The sequence below is a fragment of the Eretmochelys imbricata genome, chromosome 4 (assembly GCF_965152235.1).
Source record: "Eretmochelys imbricata isolate rEreImb1 chromosome 4, rEreImb1.hap1, whole genome shotgun sequence".
Lineage (NCBI taxonomy): Eukaryota > Metazoa > Chordata > Testudines > Cheloniidae > Eretmochelys > Eretmochelys imbricata.
Window position 1 is genome coordinate 9264463 of NC_135575.1, and position 25659 is coordinate 9290121.

Consider the following 25659-nt stretch of genomic DNA (forward strand, 5'->3'; position numbering starts at 1 on the left):
GATTAGTTGGGTCTTTGAAGATCTTGTTGACCTGGGCAAGGGATCAAATGAGTTTTCCAGTTTCTCTTTAGTGTTTGTTCTTTGGTCTTTCCCATTTTGGCCTTTTCCTTTGAGTCTTTCTTGAGAAGTTGGGTATGTATTTATTTGTGGTTATGTGGATGCTAGTCAAAGCTGGGTCATTAACATTTCCAGTTAAGAAAAGCAAACCCACTAGACTTCCCTTCAGTCCCCAGCATTAGAAATACCTGTCCAGTCAGCTAAGTTCCCAGTGTTTAATTTCTCAACAATTACTGCACAGCCTGGGCAAAGAGATAAGGCTTGCAACTCTCTCAAAATGGATTGCAGGTGCTGAAGGATTTTCCACTATTATGAATTTCTTAATAGTGTTTTGTTTGCTGTGTTGTTGTAGCCATGCAGGTCCCAGGATAAGAGATATTACCTCACCTTCCTTGTTGCTATGGTGTTTTGTCAAGCAAGGTGACTCTTTTTGCAGAACTCTGTAAGACGGTGCAGGAACTGGTCGTGTCATGGTTCAGCTAGTCTGGTTATCTGTTTCAGACAGTGCTCAATGCTTGATACATCAGAGGAAGGACTCAGAGTGGTCCTATTTGTGCACTGCTCCGTGAGGGGAGGGGATTTATTGTCTGAGGCCAGTAGGTGAACAATGAATACTCTGAAGCATGAGGGCTGATGACCCTTCTCCATTTTATCTTAAGCAGTTGAAAGAAAAACCCTCTCCATGAAACAAAAACTCCACCCTTTTCAGAAATAGTTAGCAACACCAACATTAATAAATCAGTACATTAAATGAAACTGTTACCAGTGATGGAAAAAACACACCAATCCGGCCAAGAAAAACCAAACAGAAAAATGAAGAAAGGGGAAAAACTACAGTAGGCAGGAAGGATGGTCTGATGGTTGGGTCACTGGACTAAGACTTAGGAAACCTGGGTTCATATCCTTCCTCTGCAACTAGACTTCATTTGTGACCGTGGGCAAGTCAATTGGGTCCAGATCCACAAAGGTATTTATGCTCCTGACTTCCACTGAAATTAATGTACTGGACTAACTTCTGTCAGGGAGAGAGATGAGCTTTCAAACTTCTTCAGAAGGAAAATGGCTTGATGTAAGCACAAAACCTTTTATGCCTCAGTTTCCCATCTGTAAAATGAGGATGATAGCACTTCCCTGTCTTACGGCGAGGGTTGTGAGGTGATACAGCCTGAGAGCCATGTAAACACAGAGCACCAAAGCCAGTCAGACACTGGGCAGTAGAAAGCCACTCCCAGACATGTATAGGAATATAGGCCCATATTAGGCCTGAGTGAACTATGGGTTCAAATTGAGTTTGGATATTAGCATGAGCAATAGGCCCAAAGCATGTGACCAAAAAGAGTACGATCATGAAAAAGAGGAATTGTTTGTGTTCAAATTGTAGTGACCGTTGAAAACCAGTGTTACCTTATTTAAGGTTTGAGATATATAATAGAAATGAAGAAAACATGGTTAGTTGGGTACCAGTAAATAATTAGTTATAAAAGTTTGTTTAGAAAGGAGTGTTTAGTCCATGGCTTGGGAAAAAAATACAGCAAGGTAAGATAAGAAGACAACTTTGAAGAGAGTTCAGCCATTAACTGTTTCATCGGGCTTTAGCTAAGGTCTAATAACCAGCAATGACATCACTTGTTTGTTATAGTGTATTCTAGGGGTTCTTTGACAGAGCTTTTCCTTACCCCTCTGGAGTCATGCCATGACGGGAAGGTGTCTCCTGGACCTGATCCTGTTGTAAGTATTTTGGCCAATGCTTCTAACTGTATTGTTGCTAGGGTATAGCGTATAGGTGTATACATTTATATTTGTGTTTCGGATGTAACCAACAGCTAGTGGCCTTTGAGACTAATAAAGGAATGTGTGTGGGGAAACTGACACATGGTGAATCTTGATGATCTTATTAAGAAAATTATTTCCAACAACCCGTGAGACCTTATGGTTTGGCTTACAAAGCCACTAAACAGAGTGCAGAGGATGTGAGTGCCTTAAACTAAATTTGGTAATCTGAAGCATCCAGCTAGTCATATGCACTTCTGCAAGTGGACTGGGTCTGTTGTGAAGTTAGACAGTCAACATTGCACATGTCCTCCTCAAGTTTCCAGAAATTAAGATGTTTAATGTCATGTTTTAATCAGTTTTTGGCATTCAGGTCCAAATATAATTAGCCAGAGTTTGTACTTTGTTGTATAAAACAGTAAATGGGCACAGAAATGAATACTGGTTCTGTACATTCTGAAAAATGCTGGAGAGATGGACTAAGTAAGAATCAACAGGAATAGAGAAGCAGGGCTGCCATTTTCCTAGTATTTCCAGCCCTACAAACTAGAAATAGCTCGTGAGAGCCAGTCTCCTGGTATGTCTATCGTGAGCATTCTTGAAGTGCTACAGGAGAGTCAGACGTGACATTTCACATGGTGAACGAGCATGCACAGGAATTTTTAGTGGCATTTTGTGGAGGAAGCTGCAGGAGCGGGGCTGGCAGTTCTGGAGAGTTGGTACAGCACAATGGGTTTGTGGTCCGTGTCTTCGGCTCCTGGGCATTACTAAAATACCAATAATAAATTATCAGAACAGGAAGAAATCAAGAGAGTTTTAAAAAAAAAACACAGTGGAGGGCAGAAAATAGAGAGTTAAAAAAGAAAATCATTTTGACACTAGCCAAGTCTAAGATCCAGTATTCTTGGGATCCCAGGGGATTCCAAATCAAATAACACCACCTCTCACAGACATATGGGAACAGATTTTCCAGGAGTTCTTCATTCTTAATGAAAATTGATGGGTGCTGCCTAAATGGAGCTGAGTTCATTTGCAGCTCTGGCCCTTTTAAGTGCTACTATGGGGATGTATCAAGTTCCTAAATTGTATCCCACTGGATATATTTGTCTGGCCACCATGCCAACCTGAGATTCTTCTGAATTCACCTTGTATTTTTTTAAAAATAACAGTGCAGTTCTGAGAGAGGTGTGAACTGATTCACTCCTCTCAATAGGGCGTTGAAAGGACACCATCAACTTAAATATCACAAGTCTGTCTGAATGTGTTTTTACCTGCTTTATAAGTGATACCAAAGGGTATTCTTGTGGCTGAAAAAATATCAGAGAAAAAATATTTTCACAGGTTTTTTTCAATTTGTTTCCCATGTACAATTTTCAGCAAACAATATCATAACTGTTTCTCCTGGAACAGCCAGGTAGGTCATCAGATTCCTCCATTGTGACCCTTCCACACAGCAAGCAACAGTTGAGAACAAATTTTTAATCGGAAAATATGATTGTGAGACCGAAAAAAAAAAAAAAAGGCAGACAGACTCAGTGGCAGTTGTAATCCTGAATTCACTTCTAACTCAAATTTTTAAACTGACCATATTTCAAGCTGATGATGCCCCTTTGACTCTGGAACCTAATGATGGCATTTGAAAGGCTAGCTTTCCTAAATTAGACTTCCAGAATACACATGCTAAGAACACACAGTTACATGTCAAATTCATGTTCATAACTGCACACACAAATAGCCAAAGAAAAGAGAAGTGGCAGGAACACTGGTTGCAGTAAAAAAGCCTTGCAATTTTTTTTTTATTTAATGATGATGAATATAGGAATAACATTACAAAGAAAGGACTTGGTTTTACAGACACTTACCTCTGTGCATGTGAGTAATCCCACTGAAGGACTAGGGAGCTTCCAGCCAAATATTTCAGGAGTTTTCAGTGAATTTGTGCACCCCACTTGAGATCCCTTGTATCCAGTTTTCAGAGGTGCTGAGCCCTTCTGGTAGGGGAGCTACAGATGCTCAGGACCTCTGAAAATCAAGCACAAAGCCCCTGATCCTCAAAGATATTTAGGTCCTTAACTCCCATTGAATATTGATTTCAGTGGGAGGTGCCTAAATGCACTGTACCATTGAGAATGTGGGCCCAGGTATCTCAAATTGGGCATGCAGAATTTGTGAACATACTGCAAACATACTGCTTTGTTATTATACAATGGCCTCAATGCTGCCCTCAGTCTGTGTGCAAACCTCCCATTCTTAGGAGTAGTGGGCCTGTTCTGGATCAAGGGCAGTGATAAGTCACTGGAAATGTGTAGCCTCGTTCCAGGAGACATTATTAAGGGTTAATGTAACCCCCCTGCACAAAAAGAGATTGACAGCCCTGCAAGAAAGCTGTTGTGCCTATTCTAAGCTGCTGTACTCTATCCCTCAGTGCTCTTCATGCCCAAAGTATGCTTCAGTGCTGTACAAACACAGAGGAAGACACAGACCCTGCCTCGAAGAGCTTACATTTTAAAGAGACTTGAGCTCTGTTACTAAAGCCAGTGTAATGGAAGTTTAATGCTTGTGAAAGGGGCACATCATCTTAGACTGAAGCCTTCTATTAGTCCTCAGACCGAGGAAGAGGTGGGTTTCCACAGCAGTACAAGCTTCCCCCTTGCTAGCATGCCTGCCCTGAAGGGACAGTCTCTAGACTGTCAGAGGTTTGTTTGGCCTCCAGTCCTTCTCAGGGGAGGGGAATTCTGAAGTGGGCACCTGTCCCCTGATGGAACCATAGATGTAAGAGTTGGCAATGACTTAGTGGGTCACCCCATGCCTTCTCTCTGCCAGCTCAGAATTGAATGCTATGGTATATTTTCTAGCATCTTGTGCAGCACAGGATTATACATCACAAGCAATGGGGCTTCTAGCCCTTCCCTTGGGGGATTACTTCTCAGACTTGTTCATCACACTGCCAGTCAATATTTCCTGATAAAGCAGACTGGCTTTTTAATTTCTCAGTTCATTGCCAAAACTCCCAGTAACATCCCACTAATTCACTTCCTTTCTCCCTTTCCACTTAGCCAATGTGTGTGTGTGTGTATATATATATATATATATATATATATATGTAGCTCTTTCCTGCTGCATAAATGCATCCAGCTCCCTGATCTTTTAGCAGCGCTTCTCCAGACTCCCTCCATTTCCTCTACATCTGTCTAGTAGCTCCTCACCACAAATGGCATGGAATACTCGATGCACTATTCCAGATGTAGTCACATCGGACTCCCTAAGAAGGGGTTATCATTTCCAAGCTCTGTGATATGAAGCCCATATCGCTGCAACCCATATAAATTATGGAACAGCCATCAGGTGGTGCTGTCATAGAATCATAGAATATCAGGGTTGGAAGGGACCTCAGGAGGTCATCTAGTCCAACCCCCTGCTCAAAGCAGGACCAGTCCCCAACTAAATCATCCCAGCGACGGCTTTGTCAAGCCTGACCTCAAAAACCTCAAAGGAAGGAGATTCCACCATCTCCCTAGGTAACACATTCCAGTGCTTCACCACTCTCCTAGTGAAAAAGTTTTTCCTAATATCCAACCTAAACCTCTTCCACTGCAACTTGAGACCATTACTCCTCGTTCTGTCATCTGCTACCACTGAGAACAGTCTAGATCCATCCTCCCTGGAACCCCCTTTCAGGTAGTTGAAAGCAGCTATCAAATCCCCCCTCATTCTTCTCTTACGTAGACTAAACAATCCCAGTTCTTTCAGAACTGCTGCCTAGCCATTCGGTCCCTAGTCTGTAGCGGTCCATGGGATTCTTCCATCCTAAGTGCAGGGCTCTGCACTTGTCCTTGTTGAACCTCATCAGATTTCTTTTGGCCCAATCCTCTAATTTGTCTAGGGCCCTCTGTATCCTATCCCTACTATCCAGTGTATCTACCACTCCTCCCAGTTTAGTGTCATCTGCAAACTTGCTGAGGGTGCAATCCACACCATCCTGCAGATCATTAATGAAGATATTGAACAAAACCGGCCCCAGGACCAACCCTTGGGGCACTCCGCTTGATACCGGCTGCCAACTAGACATGGAGCCATTGATCACTACCTGATGAGCCCAACGATCTAGCCAGCTTTCTATCCACCTTATAGTCTGTTCATCCAGCCCATACTTCTTTAACTTGCTGGCAAGAATACTGTGGGAGACAGTATCAAAAGCTTTGCTAAAGTCAAGGAATAACACATCCACTGCTTTCCCCTCATCCATATATCCAGTTATCTCGTCATAGAAGGCAATTAGGTTAGACAGGCATTACTTGCCCTTGGTGAATCCATGCTGACTGTTCCTGATCATTTTCCTCTCTAAGTGCTTCAGAATTGATTCCTTGAGGACCTGCTCCATGATTTTTCCAGGGACTGAGGTGAGGCTGACTGTCCTATAGTTCCCCGGATCCTCCTTCTTCCCTTTTTTTAAAGATGGGGCCTACATTAGCCTTTTTCCAGTCATCCGGGACCTCCCCTGATTGCCATGAGTTTTCAAAGATAAAAGCCAATGGCTCTGCAATCACATCCGCCAACTCCTTTAGCACTCTTGGATTCAGCGCATCCGGCCCCATGGACTTGTGCTCGTCCAGCTTTTCTAAATAGTCCTGAACCACTTCTTTCTCCACAGAGGGCTGGTCGTCTCCTCCCCATGCTGTGCTGCCCAGTGCCGTAGTCTGGGAGCTGACCTTGTTCGTGAAGACAGGGGCAAAAAAAGCATTGAGTACATTAGCTTTTTCCACATCCTCTCTCACTAGGTTGCCGCCCTCATTCAGTAAGGGGCCCACATTTTCCTTAACTTTCTTCTTGTTGCTAACATACCTGAAGAAACCCTTCTTGTTACTCTTAACATCTCTTGCTAGCTGCAACTCCAAGTGTGATTTGGCCTTCCTGATTTCACTCCTGCATGCCTGAGCAATATTTTTATACTCCTTCCTAGTCATTTGTCCAATCTTCCCTTTCTTGTAAGCTTCTTTTTCGTGTTTAAGGTCAGCAAGGATTTCACTGTTTAGCCAAGCTGGTCGCCTGCCGAATTTACTATCCTTTCTACACATTGGGACGGTTTGTCCCTGTAACCTCAATAAGGATTCTTTAAAATACAGGCAGCTCTCCTGGACTCCTTTCCCACTCATGTTATTCTCCCAGGGGATCCTGCCCATCAGTTTCCTGAGGGAGTTAAAGTCTGCTTTTCTGAAGTCCAGGGTCCGTATTCTGCTGCTCTCCTTTCTTTCTTGTGTCAGGAAGCTGAACTCGACCATCTCATGGTCACTGCCTCCCAGGTTCCCATCCACTTTTGCTTCCCCTACTAATTCTTCCCGGTTTGTGAGCAGCAGGTCAAGAAGAGCTCTGCCCCTAGTTGGTTCCTCCAGCACTTGCACCACGAAATTGTCCCCTACCCTTTCCAAAAACTTCCTGGATTGTCTGTGCACATGGGCTGAATTTCAGCTGCTGACTTGACAATGAAGGGCTTACATTTTAACCATGTATTCCTGTAATACATGGTAGGAAAGAATTCTGGTAGATGGGACAAAATAGGTTGTTACCAGTTTATTTTCACTTTGTAAAATGTAGATTCCCCTTTGCACTAACAATTGCCTCTGCACTTTTTACCAGACATACTTTCATGCCAGAAAAATTATGATTTCTAGCATCGAGGGTAAAGACTTGGGGAATTTACAGTTACTCATTTTTCTAGTGATGTGCAAAATGAATCCCAGTGCCGATTGTCTTCTAGTTTATTTGACCTCTCTGCTGCCTGAAGCTATGTTAGCCAAGATTTGTTGCAGACATTTCAATGATGTGGCGTCCTACCTTTGGGAGATCCTCGAGGCTGCTGTGATTTTAGGATTGACAGACGTATAATTGGAAGTCGGTCATTAGGTGGATCAAATTTAAAGAAGAAAATGGAGGGCAAGGCAGTTTCTGAAAGCAGAGCAAGCTTTGGGGAGTATTAGACCCAGTGCTGTATTACTGCAGAGCAGTCTGAAGGTAGTGACTTTGGAGGAGGAATGAACAAACTGAGTAATCTGGCTGTGCGCCAGGGAGATCTGCAGATGTCAGGGGGATGGAATCTTTTTCCATAGCCTAGAAGAGTAGGAGAGCTTCTCCATGGAGACTACTGCAGACCCAGGGGAGTAGTCGAGAACAAGAACAGATTGGAAACAAGGCATAACTTTTTAATGGCGAGAGTAATTAACCACTGGAACAATTTACCCAGGATCGTGGTGTATTCTCCGTCACTGGCAATTTTTAAATCAAGATTGGATGTTTTTCTAAGAGATCTGCTGTAGGAATTATTTTGGGGGCAGTTCTCTGGCCTCTGTTGTACAGGGAGTCAGACAAGATGCTCGCAAAGGTCTCTTCTGGCCTTGGTATCTCTGGAAAAAGCCCAACCCCGTGCAGTGGGATCTGACCTGCTCCAAGCATGCCTCCAAAGCAGGGCGCAGGGACACCCGTCCCTACAACTGTGCTTGGAGACACACAGAGGGTGGAAGCCACCCTGCATGGCAGAACGACCCCACTGTTCTGCACTCAGAGCCTGTGAGGGGAGTGGGGAGCTGTGTCCTTAAGAAATAAATGCAACTAGAAGGGATCTGAGATGACATGAAAGCACACAGTACCAGTATATGAAGGGTGTACACATGCAGGAAGGGGCATGATGATGGTAGAAAGAGGTATTGCTGTGTCTTGGGAACACACACACCCTTCCCCTTAACCCTCCAGGGTCCCAGCCAGAACTGTGGAAGAAACAAAGAGAAGACCATCCCACCAGAACCTTCCCAGGTTTGGCAGAGTTCAGCACATGCTGGGCGAGAAGCTGGAGAGCACCATGTGAATAATGTCACATGCCGCATATAGACTTCATGGGGCAGGTTTTCAAAAGCTTTCAGGGCCCATTTTCCAACGGCTCAGCACCCATTTTTGGAACATTTTCAAAGGGCTCCTCATTCAACATACTGAGCTCTTTTGCAAAGTTGGCCGCTCACTTTGGTGCCTGACTGGCCGATGGGCCCGTGGAAGTCTGTCTCCAGATGGGGGTGCTGAGCAGTTTTGAAAATCTGACTCTCTGTGTGTCTTCCGATCCAGTCACAGAGCTTCAGTTAAAGGGAGTCCCAGACACTGGGATCTCAGCAGGTATAAGGAAAAGGAAATATAAACAATAAACATGTAGGTTTATTCGGGTACTTCCTGAATATCAGAGGAAAGTCCAGATTGCAATGGTGGAAGCTCCAGTGTTTGCCAGTTAAACTCGAACGGCCAAATGATTGAAATATGAACTGCAAGTTACAATCCTGCACAGGACTCTGGTCTCAATATATCAAATGCAAATCTGTGCGTGCATGCATATATATCTCTTATTTCTGCATTAAAGCATGGAATGTTTAATTTCAGACAAAGATGGCCCAGAGCTTCAGAACCTCATTTGTTGAAACTCTGTTTCACTGCAGTCAGTATTAATAGCTTCTCAATGAATAGATTAGATACTGCAAGTGACAACAAACCTATTTGAGAGAAATTTAATAGGCCAGTTTATTGAAGTTTATTAGCTCAATCTTGTTGGCTATTAGAAGAACAGAGCCTGATAAATCTAAGGTTTCAGAGTAGCAGCCATGTTAGTCTGTATTTGCAAAAAGAAAAGGAGGACTTGTGGCACCTTAGAGACTAACAAATTTATTTGAGCATAAGCTTTCGTGCATCCGAAGAAGTGAGCAGTAGCTCACCAAAGCTCATGCTCAAATAAATTTGTTAGTCTCTAAGGTGCCACAAGTCCTCCTTTTCTTTTTTTGATAAATCTAAATGTCCAAGCGTTTGTTTGTGGGTACCAGCAAAATACTGGAATACTTGTCGTCCCCGCCCCACACACATACACACACCTCGCCCAATGAACATGTCTCATTTGACTCTTCATCATTGCATTAACAGTTTGAGTAAATGAGAATGAGAACTTGAATAAGAGAATCATTTACAGACTTGGAAAGTCTGCCTGTGAAGGACATTACTGAACGCTGATAAGGAAAGCCCCAGGTCTGGCTCAGACAAGCTTTCTTTCCTGCTTTGTATGTAGGCAAATGAAGAATGTTTAATTTCAGACAATTTGCAGAGAATGCAAATAAATACATTTATACCAGAATTAATAAAAACTGGCTAGAATTCACACACTTCAATCAGCATAGCCCAGCTATTTCAGTACCAGCAGAATTAGAGAGTTGAATTCTCTTCTAGAGTTTAGCCTTAGGAATGTGGAATAAGAAATCCTCTCAAATCAGTCATTTGTATTGTGAACCTGTGTTTCTCGACTCATTCACCAGTCTCCAAAAATGAATGAGAATTTCCTGCCTCAAAGCCATGCTCCAATAATGTTAGTGAGTGAAATCTTTCAACAAGAGACTCATGACCCGGTCTAGTTCAATATCATTGACCCTAGCTGAAGAAAGGATGATCCCGTGGTCAGGGTACCAGACTGTATTCCCTGCTCTGACTCAAATTTCTTTTGTCACCTCATGCAAGCCACCTGGGGTTAGATCCACAAAGGATCTAGGATTTAGGTGCCTAGCTGCCACTTCAGGTACCCAAATCCGAAATTTAGATCCTAAAATCCCCACTCAGCTGTAGGCCTCTGAAGTCGCCAGGCATCTCACTGTCTGCAAGCAAAGTCCCTGAGTTGCCTGATTTGAGGCAGGAACTTGAACCCAGGTCTTCCAGGAGAGTGTGCTAGCCGCCAGGCTATATAGTCATTCTCTCTCTCTCTTTGTCTGGCCCAACAGCTATTAAAGTATTTCATGTCAAGCGGAGCAGCTTCAACAGGAGAGATGGAGATTCACCCCAGAACCCTCCATAGCGCAGCGGTCAGGGTACCGAGGTTGGAGAGCTGGGTTCCAGCTCCGAATCAGACTGGGTGAGGTCTCCCACATCTCAGCGAGAACTCTAACATCTGGGCTATTGGGCAGAGGGGGGGACCAGGCACTGCCACCTTCTCCTCCAGGGTTTTTTTTTTGGCGAAAAAAGGCTGACTTGACTTAGGAGCCTCACTCCAGTGGAGGATTCACGGCTGAGAATCCTGAGCAGAGAAAGGCCCAGAGTCGGGTTCCTAAGTCCCTTTGAACCCTCTATGATTCTATGATCTCTCCCGGAGTTAGGTGCCTAAGCCTCCCCTCAGCATTTCGTATTGGCTAGTTTAGGCAGCTCCCTGCTCAGCATGCTGGTTTCTGTGAATCGGAGTCTTAGGTGCCTAATTCTCCCCCTGCACTGCAATGGGGAACCTGGGTGCCTAAGTAGGGGCTGTGGATTTTACTGGGCAGCAGGGGGGCCTAACGCTAGGTGTTGCAACTGTAACCCTAAATCCCCTTCGTGGATCTTGCCTTTAGTCTGGGTCCGAGTTCTGCAGCTGTACAGTGGTACTTCCTACCTCCCAGGGGTGTTGTGAAGATAAATATATTTAAGACTGTGAGGCTCAGAGATACTGTGGTCATGTAGGCCACATAATTATCATAGAACGATACACTGGCCAGTGCCAGCTGCTGCAGGGAGTAGATAGTTAATTGTACAATACTATAGCATACTGGGGTGGAAAAGGGGTTGAGGTTTCTTCTTTTTGAAGAGCACGCAGGCTAAGGCCTGGACAATTTTAGACTGGAATGGAGAAAGGTTGAAGCCAGGCATAACAGACTGGGTCCGTTTCCCTCAAACTGGGTATGTGAGCATGGTATTAATTGCACAGGCATGTGATCCTAGAGAAAGGCACATCTCTTGAGTAACTTTGTTAATTGCTTTTGAAAGGTAATGTTTTTTCACCAAGTCTGAAGAAGCACGTGAATGCATTTCCTTTATGGTGTTTACTGGGTAGACCAGTCAGACGATTCAAGTTCATTTAAAGGCCTTCCACACTGCTTTGTCAGCCAGCTGTCAGCAAGAAGTTATTTGAATTGTGGTCCTGAATGATATAGTCTAGACTCGAGTGACATCCACCTGTCATCTTCCCTTTCATTCTTTGCTTTCATTGAATGTTTAAAAGCATACCTATTAATGGATGTGCAGTTCTCTATTAAATGCATCACATTGAACTCTTCCAAAATTATTTCTTCATTCAATATCCTCCTGCATCAAGGACGTGAATTTCTGTCTAACAAAGTGGGAAATAAGGTACAATTCACATTGCACGCTATAGTAAAAATGGTATCTACTTTCATATACACACAGAGTAGATAAATTAACAATTTAAAGCCTTTATGTGCAGTTATAGTCAGAAGAGTGACTGTAAAAACTGGCATCATGGTGTTTGTCATTTGTTCTCCCTCGGCTTCTATATTGGATTTGCAGAGTTTACAGTTCAAAAGATGATTTTTCGAACTGACAGCCCGGCTGCCTAGGATATAAAAATTATGCCTCTTAAACCTCCACCAATAATAAAGATTCTGTGTTCAGAACTTAGCTTAGTAAAAACCATGCGTGGAGAAAACTAGAACTTGGTTCCCTCTTTAGTAACTGTGTTGGTTCTGCATTGTCAACAACAGTTCAAGTTGGCTTCGTCAGTAAAATAAGCAGCTATGACTTGAAGATGCCCACAGAGTTGGTATGTTGAGTACAGCTGAGTGAGTATTGCAAATAAATTAAATAAAATAAAAAGGGGGGGGAGGGCACACAACTATTTGGATTATAGGATAATTCGTTTGGACTGTGTTTGCACCTTTTTTTTTATTTGCTTTTGGTGTATATTCTAGCAGATGACTTTCCTAACAGGAACTTTTGCCAAAACAGAAAATGTAAGCAGAATATTTGTGAAATGCAGATTTCAGATTCATCATGTTGACTTTTCATTGAGGAAATCTGATTCTAAGGACCAGTTGCAGATGACAGTTGCTCACATTAAATAATAAACTTGCCTCTGAAGTGATCCCACTGAAATCAGTGGGACTACTCCCCAACCAAAGGACTACTCACCATAAGTAAGGGTATCAGAATCTGGCCTTACAAGTGACACTCATCCAGTCCTTCAACAAAAAGAGATCTTGTGACAAATCAAAAAAGTTCATCTATAAAATATCAAACTCTCTCACAGACCAAGAATAAGTCACTGAATATATCCAACTAGTAATTCTGAATAACAAATCTGAGAAAATTGTGATCTGTCTGCTGAAAACTCATGAACAGAAAAAGTGGCGAAATGAGTTGAAAAAATTATTTGCTACGAATTACTCAAGCAACTCTGGTGTTGAGTAAGAGAGTGCCATTTTCACATAGTAAATCTCTGTTTATAATCATAGTGTTTAAACGGTTTATTGGAGATAATCCCATACCAGCAACCTGTAACTGAGTATCTATGAACTTTGAAGGTGCTTAGAATCTCAACCAGGATCTAGATCTGAATTGCACAGTTGCTTTTTAGCTATATGTTGGATTGAACCAAATCCTAGATCAGAACTTTTGCGTTGTTGAAACAGAAACCTGAGTGTTGCTGTCTCTTTGTATTATTTTGTTCAGAGTTACAACTTCTGATCTTTGTATACTATGGTTACTCGCCTTTGGCTACTGGCTCCGTTTTTGGTTGGCTCCTCTCATTAGACGAGCACACCCCAAGATGTGTGTCTGGGATGATCCTTGATTCTTTCCGACTCCATGGCCACACGCTTACAATAATGTAGAGTGCAACAATGTTTTGGAAAGCAAAATTAAGGTGCTATCGATAACATCTCTTCAACTTACAGAACCCCGGGAATTTCCACTCACAGAAGCTGACAACCGGTCACATGTAACTAAACAAATAAATTATGTGTTTGCCGAATACGCACAATATGCAAGTGCCATGAGAAACTGAGCAGAGAGGTGTTATGCAAGGAAGGCTATCATTAAATGCTAGCTACATGAAGAAGATATTGGGGGCATATCCTCAGCTTGTGTAAATTGGCATTCCTCCATTGAAAGCAATGGAGCTTAGGATCCAGCTATAAGTGAATAAATAAGAAAATACAAACTATGAACCAGATGCTTCTGGCTGAGGATATTGGGCAGACAGCCAGGGATAAGTCAGACAGCACATAGCAAGAAAAGCTCCTCACACTGAGTGGAATCCAAACAGTCAGTTCACATACACAGCCTGCTTCCTTCTACTTTGAAACTCACGTGCCCCGGCCTTCACTAGCAACTTTCAAAGCACCTTTCCTTTCCAACCTGTCACCCCATTCCACACACTTCCCTATCATCGCAGTCTGCACTCTGTTGCCGTAACGTCTCCCACAGGCTCTGTTGCTAAGTGCTCTAGTTTGTCTGGCACGCTGTTTCTTTGGGGAAATAATTCGCTTCTCTCTCACTCCTTTTTCTTCCCAGCCACTTGTTACAGAGGAGCTGGAGTCTTATAGAAACCTTTGATATTTTTAGAAACCCTGCTGCTCGGATCACATGTCTCCTATATTTGGCTTTGCTCATTATTTATTACCAAGGACATTTTCATGCAAACAGGAGGGTTGTTGGTGAGTTCACCTGCCCCCGCTGCTCATTCCTCATCTGAAGTCCTAATCCTCTCGTTCTACTAGCCCTGGTGGTTGCCATGGTGATGTTGAAGTCTAACAAAGAAAGCCGGATGGAAAGTCAGAAGTGTGGCTAGCTAGTGTCAGGGGTTTGGATTTTTTTATTACTGACCTTCCCTTTTGAAAAGAGAGCTCCGTCATTTTTTAATATTATTTTTTTAATTAAAGCTTTAATTATCAGTCATTTGGAGCTCCCCCTCCCCCCACCCCGCAGCAGTCACTGGAGCTGGGAAGATTGTGCTTCTGAGATTGATTCATAATTATATCGGTCTCTTACATAGCACTTTTCATCCACAGGCTTGAAAGTGCTTTACAAAAGAGACCAGTAAGCAGAAGGGAGGGTCTTGAAGGCAAAATTAGGGGCTGGATCCAAACTCTTTAATAATAACATTATGTATTATTTTCTTGTAAAGACCAAGGTCCTATTTGCTTTGACCGTCCCATTTTTGAAAGAAGCAAGGTCCATGATCCCAGCCGCCTTTTGCAGCGGGGAAACAAGCAGGGCCAAATTCTGTGCTCAGTTACTTTATAAATCCAGATTAAACCCTCTGACTTCAGCGGAGTGAGTTACTCCAGATTGGCACTGCTGTAACCAAGAGCAGAATTTGGCCCCAGCCGTGCAATGAAATAATTTTAATGGAATTGACCTGAGTAAGAAAGAGAGAGACAGAAAATAAGGGGCTGTTATTCTTGTTTAGTATATTTATACGCAGTCTGTGTGAGGCCAGTTTCTTTCCTTGTCGTACTGGAGAGATATTATTCATTAAGAGTCAGAATTGCAAAGTCTGACCAACTATGTATTTTTTTTTTTAAGTTTCCCATCAGAGGTCGGGTGTTCGTTTAAATGAAATGCTGTAGCAGGCCCTAACGTACACAGCCTGGTTGTTCACTTAGTTTTTCAGGAAATCCACCTCCATGGTAGAGTCCCAAGGTTTTTATCAGCGGCTGTGTATCCTATGTGAAATGTGGGGGTGGGGTTCAGTCCAGTCCCCGGTGGGCAGGTGTCAGCATCACAAAATCACCATTACATCTCAACAGAGAGGCCAGCCCATAGAGGCTGATTGTACTTGTCATCAGTGGGGTGGTTCCTTCTGGGGTTGGTGAGGTGCATTGGTGGTGAGGTAAGACATGCACTGCCTCTGAAGTGCTCTAAGATAGAGAGAGGGAGAATCTCCAGGTTCCTCAGTCTAGCCCCTTCCATCAGCAGCAAATCCAGATGAGAATATGTATATATGTGTGTGTGTGCCTGGCTGTCATTCTGGTGCCCAAGGAAAGCACCCCACTCTCTTCACACCTCATAGCTACAGTCCCTGTCCTCAGGGACATGCAGACTGCTCCCTCTAGGCAAGATGCCCCCCAAGGGGCAAGGCCAGAGCCATGGGCTTCCCTGCCCCCCAACCAGCAAAGGAGGTAACATTACACCTCCTGAAGGGCAGAATTCCTCCTCCCGTGGGGTGGCAGAGCTCTGCACTGCACCAAGCCCAGGGCTGGGCCTCCAGGGCATGGTAGCGTGTGCTGTACAGACAGGGGACCATTGGAAGAGCCCGTGCTAAGCAGGAAGCAGGAGTTTCAGTAGATAACCACAGGGCAGTTTCCAGCTCTTTGTAACAGAGTGAAAGATACAAATGATCTGGGCAGGTAATGATATGCAGCCACCTCCTGGGACAACAGCCCCACGTGACACACAGACCCTTCTGTCCCGGGTCTGAGTAAGCCGTGCCCCAAAATGGCTGCTGTCCTCTCCCCCTCTCGTACATGTTCTTTGAAACCCCTTCTGTTCTGTCATTTTTCCCCTTTTGTTGCTAAGTCATGTTCTGCTTCCTCTCCCCTGCCCTCCCAACTCCCCATGCCTCCCGTCCTCACTGCAGGCCTGCATATTGTTGTGACTGGGGGTGTCCCCTAGCATGCCCCACAGATGAGCTGAGCACCTCTGGAGCGGAGGCGCCGGCCTGTGTTGGGTACTGCAGTGGAAGCAGGGAGGACAGGTTGGTGCCTTTTGAAGAGCCATCTACACCCAGGGCTGCCCATTTGCAGCAGGTTGTTGAAGCAGAGGTGTCATTCTGTTTTCTTCAGCCCTACTCTTTTCTCCACTGTCCTGCAAGCCCCCTCTTGCCCGCTGTAGCACCTCTTGCCCCGGCAGGGCCTGCTGACCTGGCAGGGAAGTGTGAGAGACCAGGTTAGGCCAGGTAGTAAAGAACATGTATGCGCTTGACTCTTCCGGCCAGTGACCGAGGGAATGTCCCTTCTCTCTGCTCCTAGCCTGCAGGTTGGTCTTTGGTAACGATGCTGTGATCCTTGTCAGACTTTCAACTACCCCTTTGCGTGGGTGTGTGTTTCTGCTGGGGTCCTCCCATTCTCCACTCTCCACACACACAGACCTACCAGCCACCTCCATCATTCCATACCTCCGCTTCAAAAGGGGCTTTTGGCCTGCTGCAAATTGGCTAAGGCAGGGGAGGGAAGTCATCGCCATGCATGCCAACTTCCTTCCCTTAGACAACAAGGTAGGTGTCTCTGGTCACATGCTGAAGAGCAAGAATCCAGCAGCTCATCCTCCCGAAATTTAGCATAAAGAACAGGCTGGAGTTGTGTCCCCTCAGCTTCCTCTAGGTTGTAATTTCCAAAACGACAGCCAACGAGGACGTGAGTGAACAATTGTATTTGCAAAGGCAACGTACAGCCTTGGAATAGCAAGACCTCTTTGGGCTGCACTCGTCCTGTCTGTAGGAACTCTTGAAAGGATGATGATGCTCACGCTTGTAAGGACACATTGCTGCTGCACATTAGGGTGTTACCGAGTGGATTTAAAGCACAGTGGATAGAATTGTACCTGCCCTATTGCACGTAAATAGCTGCTCCCTGAATAAGAGCTCTCTCATAAGTGCCCAGAATCTTAAGGCAGCCAACATTTTCCATCCTTACTTTTTTATATATGTTCCGAGCGACCAGTAAATAAACCTGAGTCAACAGTGAGAGGTGAATGTATTTTCATGTGAGTCATTGTTATTGTTTGGTTCATTTGGCACTTTCTGGACAGGGTCCCCTCCTCCCCCGCATTGTGTAGACTGTCACCTTTTGTCGTACCCTTGCTTATACTTTGAGCAACTAGGGAAACCGCCATAAATGTGGCTTATCAGCATTCCAATCCATTTTCTTTCGCATCGACTTGGATTTGTGCATTGTCAGAAACATCTGTGCTGCTTTAGTGGCATATAGTTTTCAAGTCTAATTAGCTGGCTGCTTGTAATCAGAACTATTTCAACTGTTGTCCTGCTGAATGTTCTTTTTTCCTTTTTTTTTTTATACCACGTTTGCCTGATTGACCTTTTTTTTCTCTGTCTTTCTATCGGGCTGCTCCAGGAGCCATGGCTAATCATCTTATAACCAATGCTCTGCTTCGTCCTCATGGCACTAACAACCCTTATAATACATTGCTCGGGGAATCGGCGGTCTATAACAACCCTTCTGTCAGCATGTACAACACACAAGGTGTGCAGGAGTTTCTCTCTAATTTTTCTAGTGAGAGTCCCATTTTATGTGGCTTATATAGGCACATTTTTTCTTTTTTCCCTTTGTTTTCCCCCCTTCCCTGTTTTTTTGGAACTGGGTATAAATAATCTCTCCTCTCATCTCAGTACATTTTTCCATTTTCCTTAGGTTTTTTCTCACTAGCCCTACCAAACGACCGACCTCAGTTTGATAGCCGCTCATCAGATCCATTCAAATATGTGTGGTGGTTTTGATTCTTTTGGTTTTGTATTGTTTTAGTCATCAGTGTGTGTTTTGTCTGCTGTATCCATTTATCGCTTTGTTGTCAGTTCGTTTCTTTGTCATTCGTTTTAGAAAGAGGAGCACCTTTCAAGGTAAGTGAGGTCAAAATGGCCTTTGATGCCAAAGTTACTATTGCTTTTGAAATAGCATATAGAAAAATAAATTGTCAATAGCTCATCAATGTGTCTGTCAGAGATTATGCATTAAAAAAAACCACACCCTTGAGCTCTAAGAGGGATATGGAAGCAGAAATGTAAACCGATTCCAAAGAGAGCAGATTTTAGAGTGGAGTAATATATGTATTGTCATGTAAATAAATACAAACTACATGTGCTCTAAAGAGATCAAATAAGAGCTCCAGGAAACTAGAAACTCTTCTTGTAACCTTGTTCTAGTAAATGGGAATCAAATAGCTGCAAAGCGTCAGCTGGACCTGCTCTATAAGATTCTACTGCAAAAAATCATTCCCTTGTGACCTATATATTTGTCTTCTGTATTTGCTCTGGTTGCATGAGTAGACTATGTTTGTAAATGAATGTCACAATGCTTTTTGTTATGGATAGGTCTATTTACAAATGATTTGGGGAATAAATCTGGTATTTGGACACTTGATCAGGTTGCATCTGTTAAGTTCAATAGTTCAGTCTTTTATCCTTTTTTTCCCCCCATAGGCAACTGAATCATTGGAGAGTAACTCTGCTTTCAAACACAAATACTTTCCAAAATGTCAGCTCTCTTTATTTGCTCCTCTTCTAATTAAGGTGTCCCTTTGCAGTAAAGGGTCTCATAGGAAGTAAATAAATAACAGCAACAGTGCAAGCAATAAAGATATGTTGTAAGATGCAGCATTGTTTATGATAAAATTATATATTGAATTGTATCACTAGGGTCTTTTATTTCCAACAACAAGGGGGAAAGCATATGCATTTGACCTTTTTTCTGTTCATAAATTTCTTGAACCGTACTGACTTTTCACAATAAATTAGATTGCACTAATTCTTGTTAAAGGAATGAACATTAAGCGTGAATTGCTCTGAATTTTAAGTTTGTTATACCACAACTATTGAAGCAAGTTTTGATAATCTGTACAGTTTTGGCATGTAAATATTTATATTTTCTTGCTGGAGAAGTGATAAGGTTGTTACTGTTAAAAAGATGCTATGCTTTAAGATTAACATCATTTTATATCTGCTTTCAAAACTAGCCAGGGGAAGTTTTAAACTGGGTTATAGAGGTACTTTCTGGATGGCAGCAGGTAATGTTGAGTCAGCATTTGGCTTATTGTAATCCCCAATTTTCCTGGCTGTGTGTCTCAGCTCTACAAATGTGCTCAGGGCTGAAATATGACAAAAAGTTTCTTCTAGAAAGTGCATTTAAAAAAAAAATGTCCATCTAATTTTAAGGCCCAGCTGCTAATTCTGTTATTTGCACTGAGTAGAACCTCATGCCACAAATAGTCCCTTTGATTTTAAGGTGCTACTCAATACAAGGGAGCAGAACTGGGGCCAGAGAGGTTATAAGTATGCTAAAAGCAGATCTGTTCAGGGTTCAGTCAATAGAAATTAAAGAGAACTCTGCGAGTACTGATGCCAATTAACCCACTGGATATTTGCCATTGACTTCAGTGGGAGCAGAATTGGAGTCAGTATTTCTGGGAGACTACGAGTTTATTGCTAATCATACATATATCCTGGGAAGTAAGAAATGTAATACGTATTGCCTTCAAAACTAGGTGATTGTCTCTGGGCAGGAGTTTCTTCGTACTGTTTGACGTACGACCCTATGAATTTTACAGAAGTCCATATTGCAGCCTCAAGTTAGTAAATACACGTTCCACAAAAGGCCTTATGAATCTCCTGGGATTCATGCATACTGACCCAATAGCCAAACTAATGGAGCCATTGTGATAATCTATTGAGTCATTAACACATTTTATAAATATACACTTGGTGCCACTTAAGCATGGCTTCTGTGCGCTTCCCACACACTACGAATTGTCACCACATTTGGGTTTGTCTTGACTGGGATTTAATGGTTACAGCACGCTAGAGAACATCTTCTATCTAACATGTTCTAAAACTCTAATGTAGACAAGGCAGTGGTTTCTTGCACCTCCCTCTGAAATGTCTGGTATTGGCCATTGTCAGAGACAAGGTACTGGACTGAATAGACCTGGGGTCCGATCCAGGGCAGCAATTTCTGTGTTCCAGTGTATGTTAGCGCTGTTCAAGTTGAAGATACCGTCTCTGGTCTAGACTTCTATAATGTGCTAGCTAAAACATTCTAACCAAATGTCACTAAATCTTAATCAAGATAAGCCCTTTGGATCTGCTATTTCTGGGCAGGGAATCTCTGCAGCTGCTCTCCCTTGCAAAAGCAGAATTCAGCACTGTTTGTGGAAATCTGTTTTCATAATTATTTGACTTCAGGGGGAGCTGTGTATAGCCCACTTGCAGACCACATGCCCTGAGGGTCCCAACTTGCGCTCTGTACTGCGGCAGTTTTGTCTGAGAACAGGTGTTTGCCGTTAGGATCCAAAGCCCATTGAAACCAATGGAAAGACCCGTCAGGTCAGGCCTTAGAAGTTAGTGGTGACACGCTTGATTCCTTTGATGGGATGGGTTTGACCAATAAGGAGTGAATAAGGTAGTAGCTGAGAAATTGTGGGGTTTGCTGAACCATAGAGGTTGCCACCTGAGAGAGGAGGTGTTTTCACTGGATAGGCTGAAATCAATTCAAGTCTTGGATAAATGATGGGTGTTTTACAACAGCTTTTGTGAAAGATTATTTTAATAGAAGAAGGAAATAAGATAACATAAATGAGGTGTGCCACAAACCAATACAAAATGGGAAATTGAAAGTTAACACTTCATCCTCATCTTTGGTGTGTTTGGTTTAAAAACAAAAGCAAATAAATAAATAAATGCTTCATTGCAAAAGATTTTAAAATGCCAGCACCCCTTGGTTGAGCAAAACCCCCACAGTAACAAAACAGTGTGCAAAAGATGGAAGACACAACAGTTTAACAAGGAAATGGGTTTCAGTGTTAACTGCTGGGGTGGTTATAACTAACAGTAAGTAAAGACATTCATTCTAATGACACTAAAGGTGTCTGCCTTTCTGAGTTGGGATTGCCAGTTTAAACTGTACATTTCCAGATGTTTATTCTTGATTTGTGTTGCACCCTAAAAATGTAAACTGAGATGAAAAAAAAAATCAAAAAGAGATCTTTTTTAAAAGTAACATGTTTATTATTGTGCTTAAAACATTCTTTTTGTCTAAAATGTCAGTATTTTAACCTGAAATAAATCATGTAACAGATTCATGTATTCTGGGCAGTGGAAATTATTTCTGTTAACTCTTTTTTCTGCATATCATCAATTTGCTTTTTACTCATGTTTCTCCTACTGTCGCTGTAAGCTTACTTGTTGTTTTTTCTTTCCTTTTCTTCATGCTGTCGTTTAGAGCCCTACAGAGAGACAAGTATGGGAGTAAAGCTAAACATTGCATATCAAATGTAATTTTTTTAGTTCACTTTTATTGCATCACATATAGATGATGTAGTTATTTAAAAACAGTTCATCTCTCACAATTCTGAAAACAAAAGAATAAAAACCATATGGATTAATATATATAGATATTATATATATTGATACAGATTAGATGCTTTTGTTGTCTATTTCCTTTTTTGTGTCATTTACCCAACATAGGTTCTAAGTCTCATGTAACTACATGTGTGTTACATTGTTTTAAATTAAACATTTTTATTTGCAAAGTCATAAACCTTTTATCAGTTTATATGGCATATTTCATTATGAAACTTACTCTATTTCAAATGCAATGCATCCATGTTATTTTCCTACAGAATCTTCCAGCCTCCAATTCTATGCATTGGCAGCAGAAATAACAAGCAGTGACTCAATGCATAAGTTACTCAGCCATGACCATCAAGAGACACTGTAGTAACAATCACTCATTACATACAGTCCTTTAAAAATATTTGCTTTTTATTTTCCTTAAACGTTGTGGATCATTTACGGAGACCTTCTAACATGAAAATAAATGGCTTTGTTCTATGTCTGTGATGGCTAGTTTATTTTATGCATAACTTTCCTTGTTTGTTTGGAAATACATGATACAACAATATACCGTATGCACCAGAAATCCAAAATAGGGATGACATATTCAGGACATTTCACTCAAAAAAAGAACAAAGTCTGCAGTAGCACTTTCCAGTCTTAGATAGCTATACTGTAAGTACTGCATCACAGATATAGACTGAACCCGATATTTTCAGAAGGTAGACTAGCAGTGTATTAAGAGTTTTTCTTGCTGATGTGAATGACCGTTAATCTTTGTTGTCAACACAGAGCTGCTCTAACCCACCACTGCTGGTTCAGTGTTGTCTGGGATTTTTGGCAGCATCTGAATGCACTAACTAAAAAAACACGTGGAAAGTTTCATACAGTCTCATGTTGGGTGTTCATTCTAGTGACCACAATAGTCATTAGCATGATAGCTTAACATGCCAGGACCTGATTCTCCTCTCACTGAAATTGGATTTACTCCACTGGCTTCAAAGCAGTTACTCTTTATCTACGCTGGTGTAAGTGAGTGAAGATTCAAGCCCCTGGGTTTTTTTTTACAGTGTTAGTAGGTTTATGAAAATTTGTATTGTTAATTAAATAGTTTCAACAAAACCAGCTCATTCCTAGAAGGCACTGGCCTCGTTTCTGCAGTTATATATGTATTTTTTCCTGTTGTAGGTCAGAATTCCTAACATTAGAGGGATACATTTTCAAAATGGCAGGCAAGCTTATAGCTGGCTGACTCATGCAAACGTGACTAAATACCCAAGCAGCCTTGATGAAAATGCACCCCATCAAATCTACAGTGCCCATAATCCCTACAGCATGCACTGTCCCTGCTATTGAACAAAGCTACCTAATGAAAAAGTGAAACTCAGAAGCAGCTTTTGAAAGAATATAGTATATGGAGCTTAGCAATAACAACACTCACAGAACTGTAATCCCTAGCATATGACTATGATATAAAATTCACAGCACAGCATCATGCAAATAATTTTGGCCATGCCCTTGTTACAGAAGGGATGTGATGTATAATTTCTTTGCAAACATGTCTCAAAGATAGAAACTGATATAAAAAATCAAACACCGATACACAAGCTAGTCACCATGAAGCAAAAATTATAAATTATATCCATACAACCCCATTGCATCAAGAGGAGTCGCATAGGTGTAAGGAAGATAAGAATATCCCCCCAAGAGCTCATGTATGCAATCGGGTTCCTAAACCATGATTTGGGAATGGGATAGCTACACTGTAAATACAGGTCCTCCTATTATGAAATCAGTGGGGCTAGGACAATTTATACCAGTTGAACATCTGCCCCATAGATTTCTTAGTTTTAAGTAGGGTGACCATGTGTCCCATTTTTAAAGGGACAGTCCCATTTTTGGAGACTTTTTCTAATATGGGTGCCTATCCTCCCCGCACACACACACCCTGCCCCGTTTTTTCACAGTTGCTGTCTGGTCACCTGAGTTTTAAGGAACATATAAAAGAAACTGAGATAGCATTTGGGAGCAGCTATGTGTGATATGAACAGGAGCTATTTGGAGAGGGGCTGTTCCTTCTTATAAGCTACTGACAAATCAAGTGCAATACCTGATACCAGACATCATTTTCAGTGGAAAAACCTTAATCTTATTAGCTAGCGCTCTTGTTCCCGTGTAAAAGATTATTAAGCTTTTTTGTTTATTCCATAACGCTATGATTGTTATCAAACCCAATCTAACTTTTGATTTTGTTTGATATCTATTTTTACACAGCTGCTGTGTTAATGTAGCAACACAGTGCAGCATTGATTGATTAAGAAAATGTGATGTTTGTGCGAATCCTGCGCGAATGTCCTGTTTTGCCCAAGTCACCCTCTCTTGTGTGATGTTTTTCAGAGGGGCTTCTGAACAATGCCAGGGATACAAGTGTCATGGATACTCTACCACTGAATGGTAACCACGGCAACAGCTACAGCATCGCCAGCGGCGAGTACCTGAGCAACTGTGTGCAAATCATTGACCGTGGGTATAATAACCACACCGAGACTGCCCTAGAGAAAAAGATCCTGAAGGAACTCACCTCCAACTACATCCCTTCCTATCTGAACAACCACGAGCGCTCCAGCGAACAGAACAGGAACCTGGTGAACAAACTCGTCAACAACATCGGCAGTGCGACCGAGGACGACGCCATCGTCCTCGACGACGCCACCTCCTTCAACCACGAGGAGAGCCTGGGCCTGGAACTCATCCACGAAGAGTCAGACGCCCCCTTGCTGCCGCCAAGGGTTTATTCCGCCGAGAACCACCAGCCGCACCACTACACCAGGAGACGGATCCCGCAAGACAACAGTGAGAGCTTTTTCCCCTTGCTAACCAACGAGCACACAGAAGACCACCAGTCACCCAACAGGGATTCTCTGTATACCAGCATGCCTGCACTGGCTGGCATGCCCGTCACAGAAAGCGTTACCACCAGCACCCAGACCGACCCCCCCACGGCCAAAACTGGTGATGCCGACGATGTGTACTACAAAAGCATGCCAAATCTAGGCTCCAGGAACCACGTCCATCAGCTACACACTTACTACCAGCTGGGGCGAGGGAGCAGTGATGGTTTTATAGTCCCACCGAGCAAAGACGGGACTTCCCCTGAAGGGAGTTCCAAAGGACCTGCTCACTTGGTCACTAGTCTATAGAAGATTAAGCAAAAATGTAAAACAACCAACATCCCTTCCCTCTTGTCCCTAACACCTGGTTTACTGTTCTGAGTTAATACAAGCAGTGGTAATATTGTGTGTACTCCTAAATCTTCGTGCTGTTCTAAAAAACAAACAAACGGTCAGACTTTTTTTTTTACTGGAATTTTTAGGCCAGCCCGGGGAGAAGAATAACTCATGAAATTCCACCCCTTTCCTCCCCTCCCTCTCTCAGACAGACTTCATTATGTTAATGAAAGAGATACACCAGACAATGGCACACTTCGTGGCCTTCTCAAGTTATGCTGTGTTTGTTTAAACATCCTTGATGCTCTGTTGCTATTATTACTGAGGACCTGATTTAAAAAAAAAAAGAAAAGGCCAAAACGTGCGTTTGAAACTAGTAGTGATGACCCATCTCGGTGGGAGTGCTGCACAAAGAACAAACAACAACAAAAAATAGCAAACCTGTTTATTATGAATCTGTATCACATAATGGTTTTTGGTCACTCACAACTTGATTTAACTGCAGCGCGCTTAGCTGTGGGAGCAAACAAAACAAAATCTAATGAAACGGAAGGGAATTCTAGAATTATATATGCTACACGCATATTTTATGTTTTGCTGTATTAACTGATAAAAAAAACTAATGGCAGAAAAAAAATTGAACAATTTCTATGTAATGTACAGATACTAGCATTGCACATATAGTCTGCTTTTTGTTCCTCCAGAACTTGCGTC

At 42.5% G+C, this 25659-nt stretch overlaps 1 protein-coding gene across 17 annotated transcripts in view; it reads left to right on the plus strand.

Annotated features, from left to right (window-relative positions):
- The window catches only part of ADGRL3 (adhesion G protein-coupled receptor L3), a 440011-nt gene extending 415093 nt beyond the window's left edge, over positions 1-24918 (plus strand). For 10 of the 17 annotated variants that reach the window (XM_077814297.1, XM_077814299.1, XM_077814305.1 and 7 more), the window contains one exon: positions 24116-24918. In XM_077814297.1, the coding sequence (XP_077670423.1) occupies positions 24116-24918 (803 nt within the window). Of the gene's footprint in view, positions 1-17729; positions 17859-21605; positions 21658-24115 lie in introns of all 17 variants that reach the window. The other 7 variants (XM_077814310.1, XM_077814311.1, XM_077814312.1 and 4 more) reach the window with 5 other exon arrangements.
- The last annotated feature ends 741 nt before the right edge of the window (positions 24919-25659 follow it).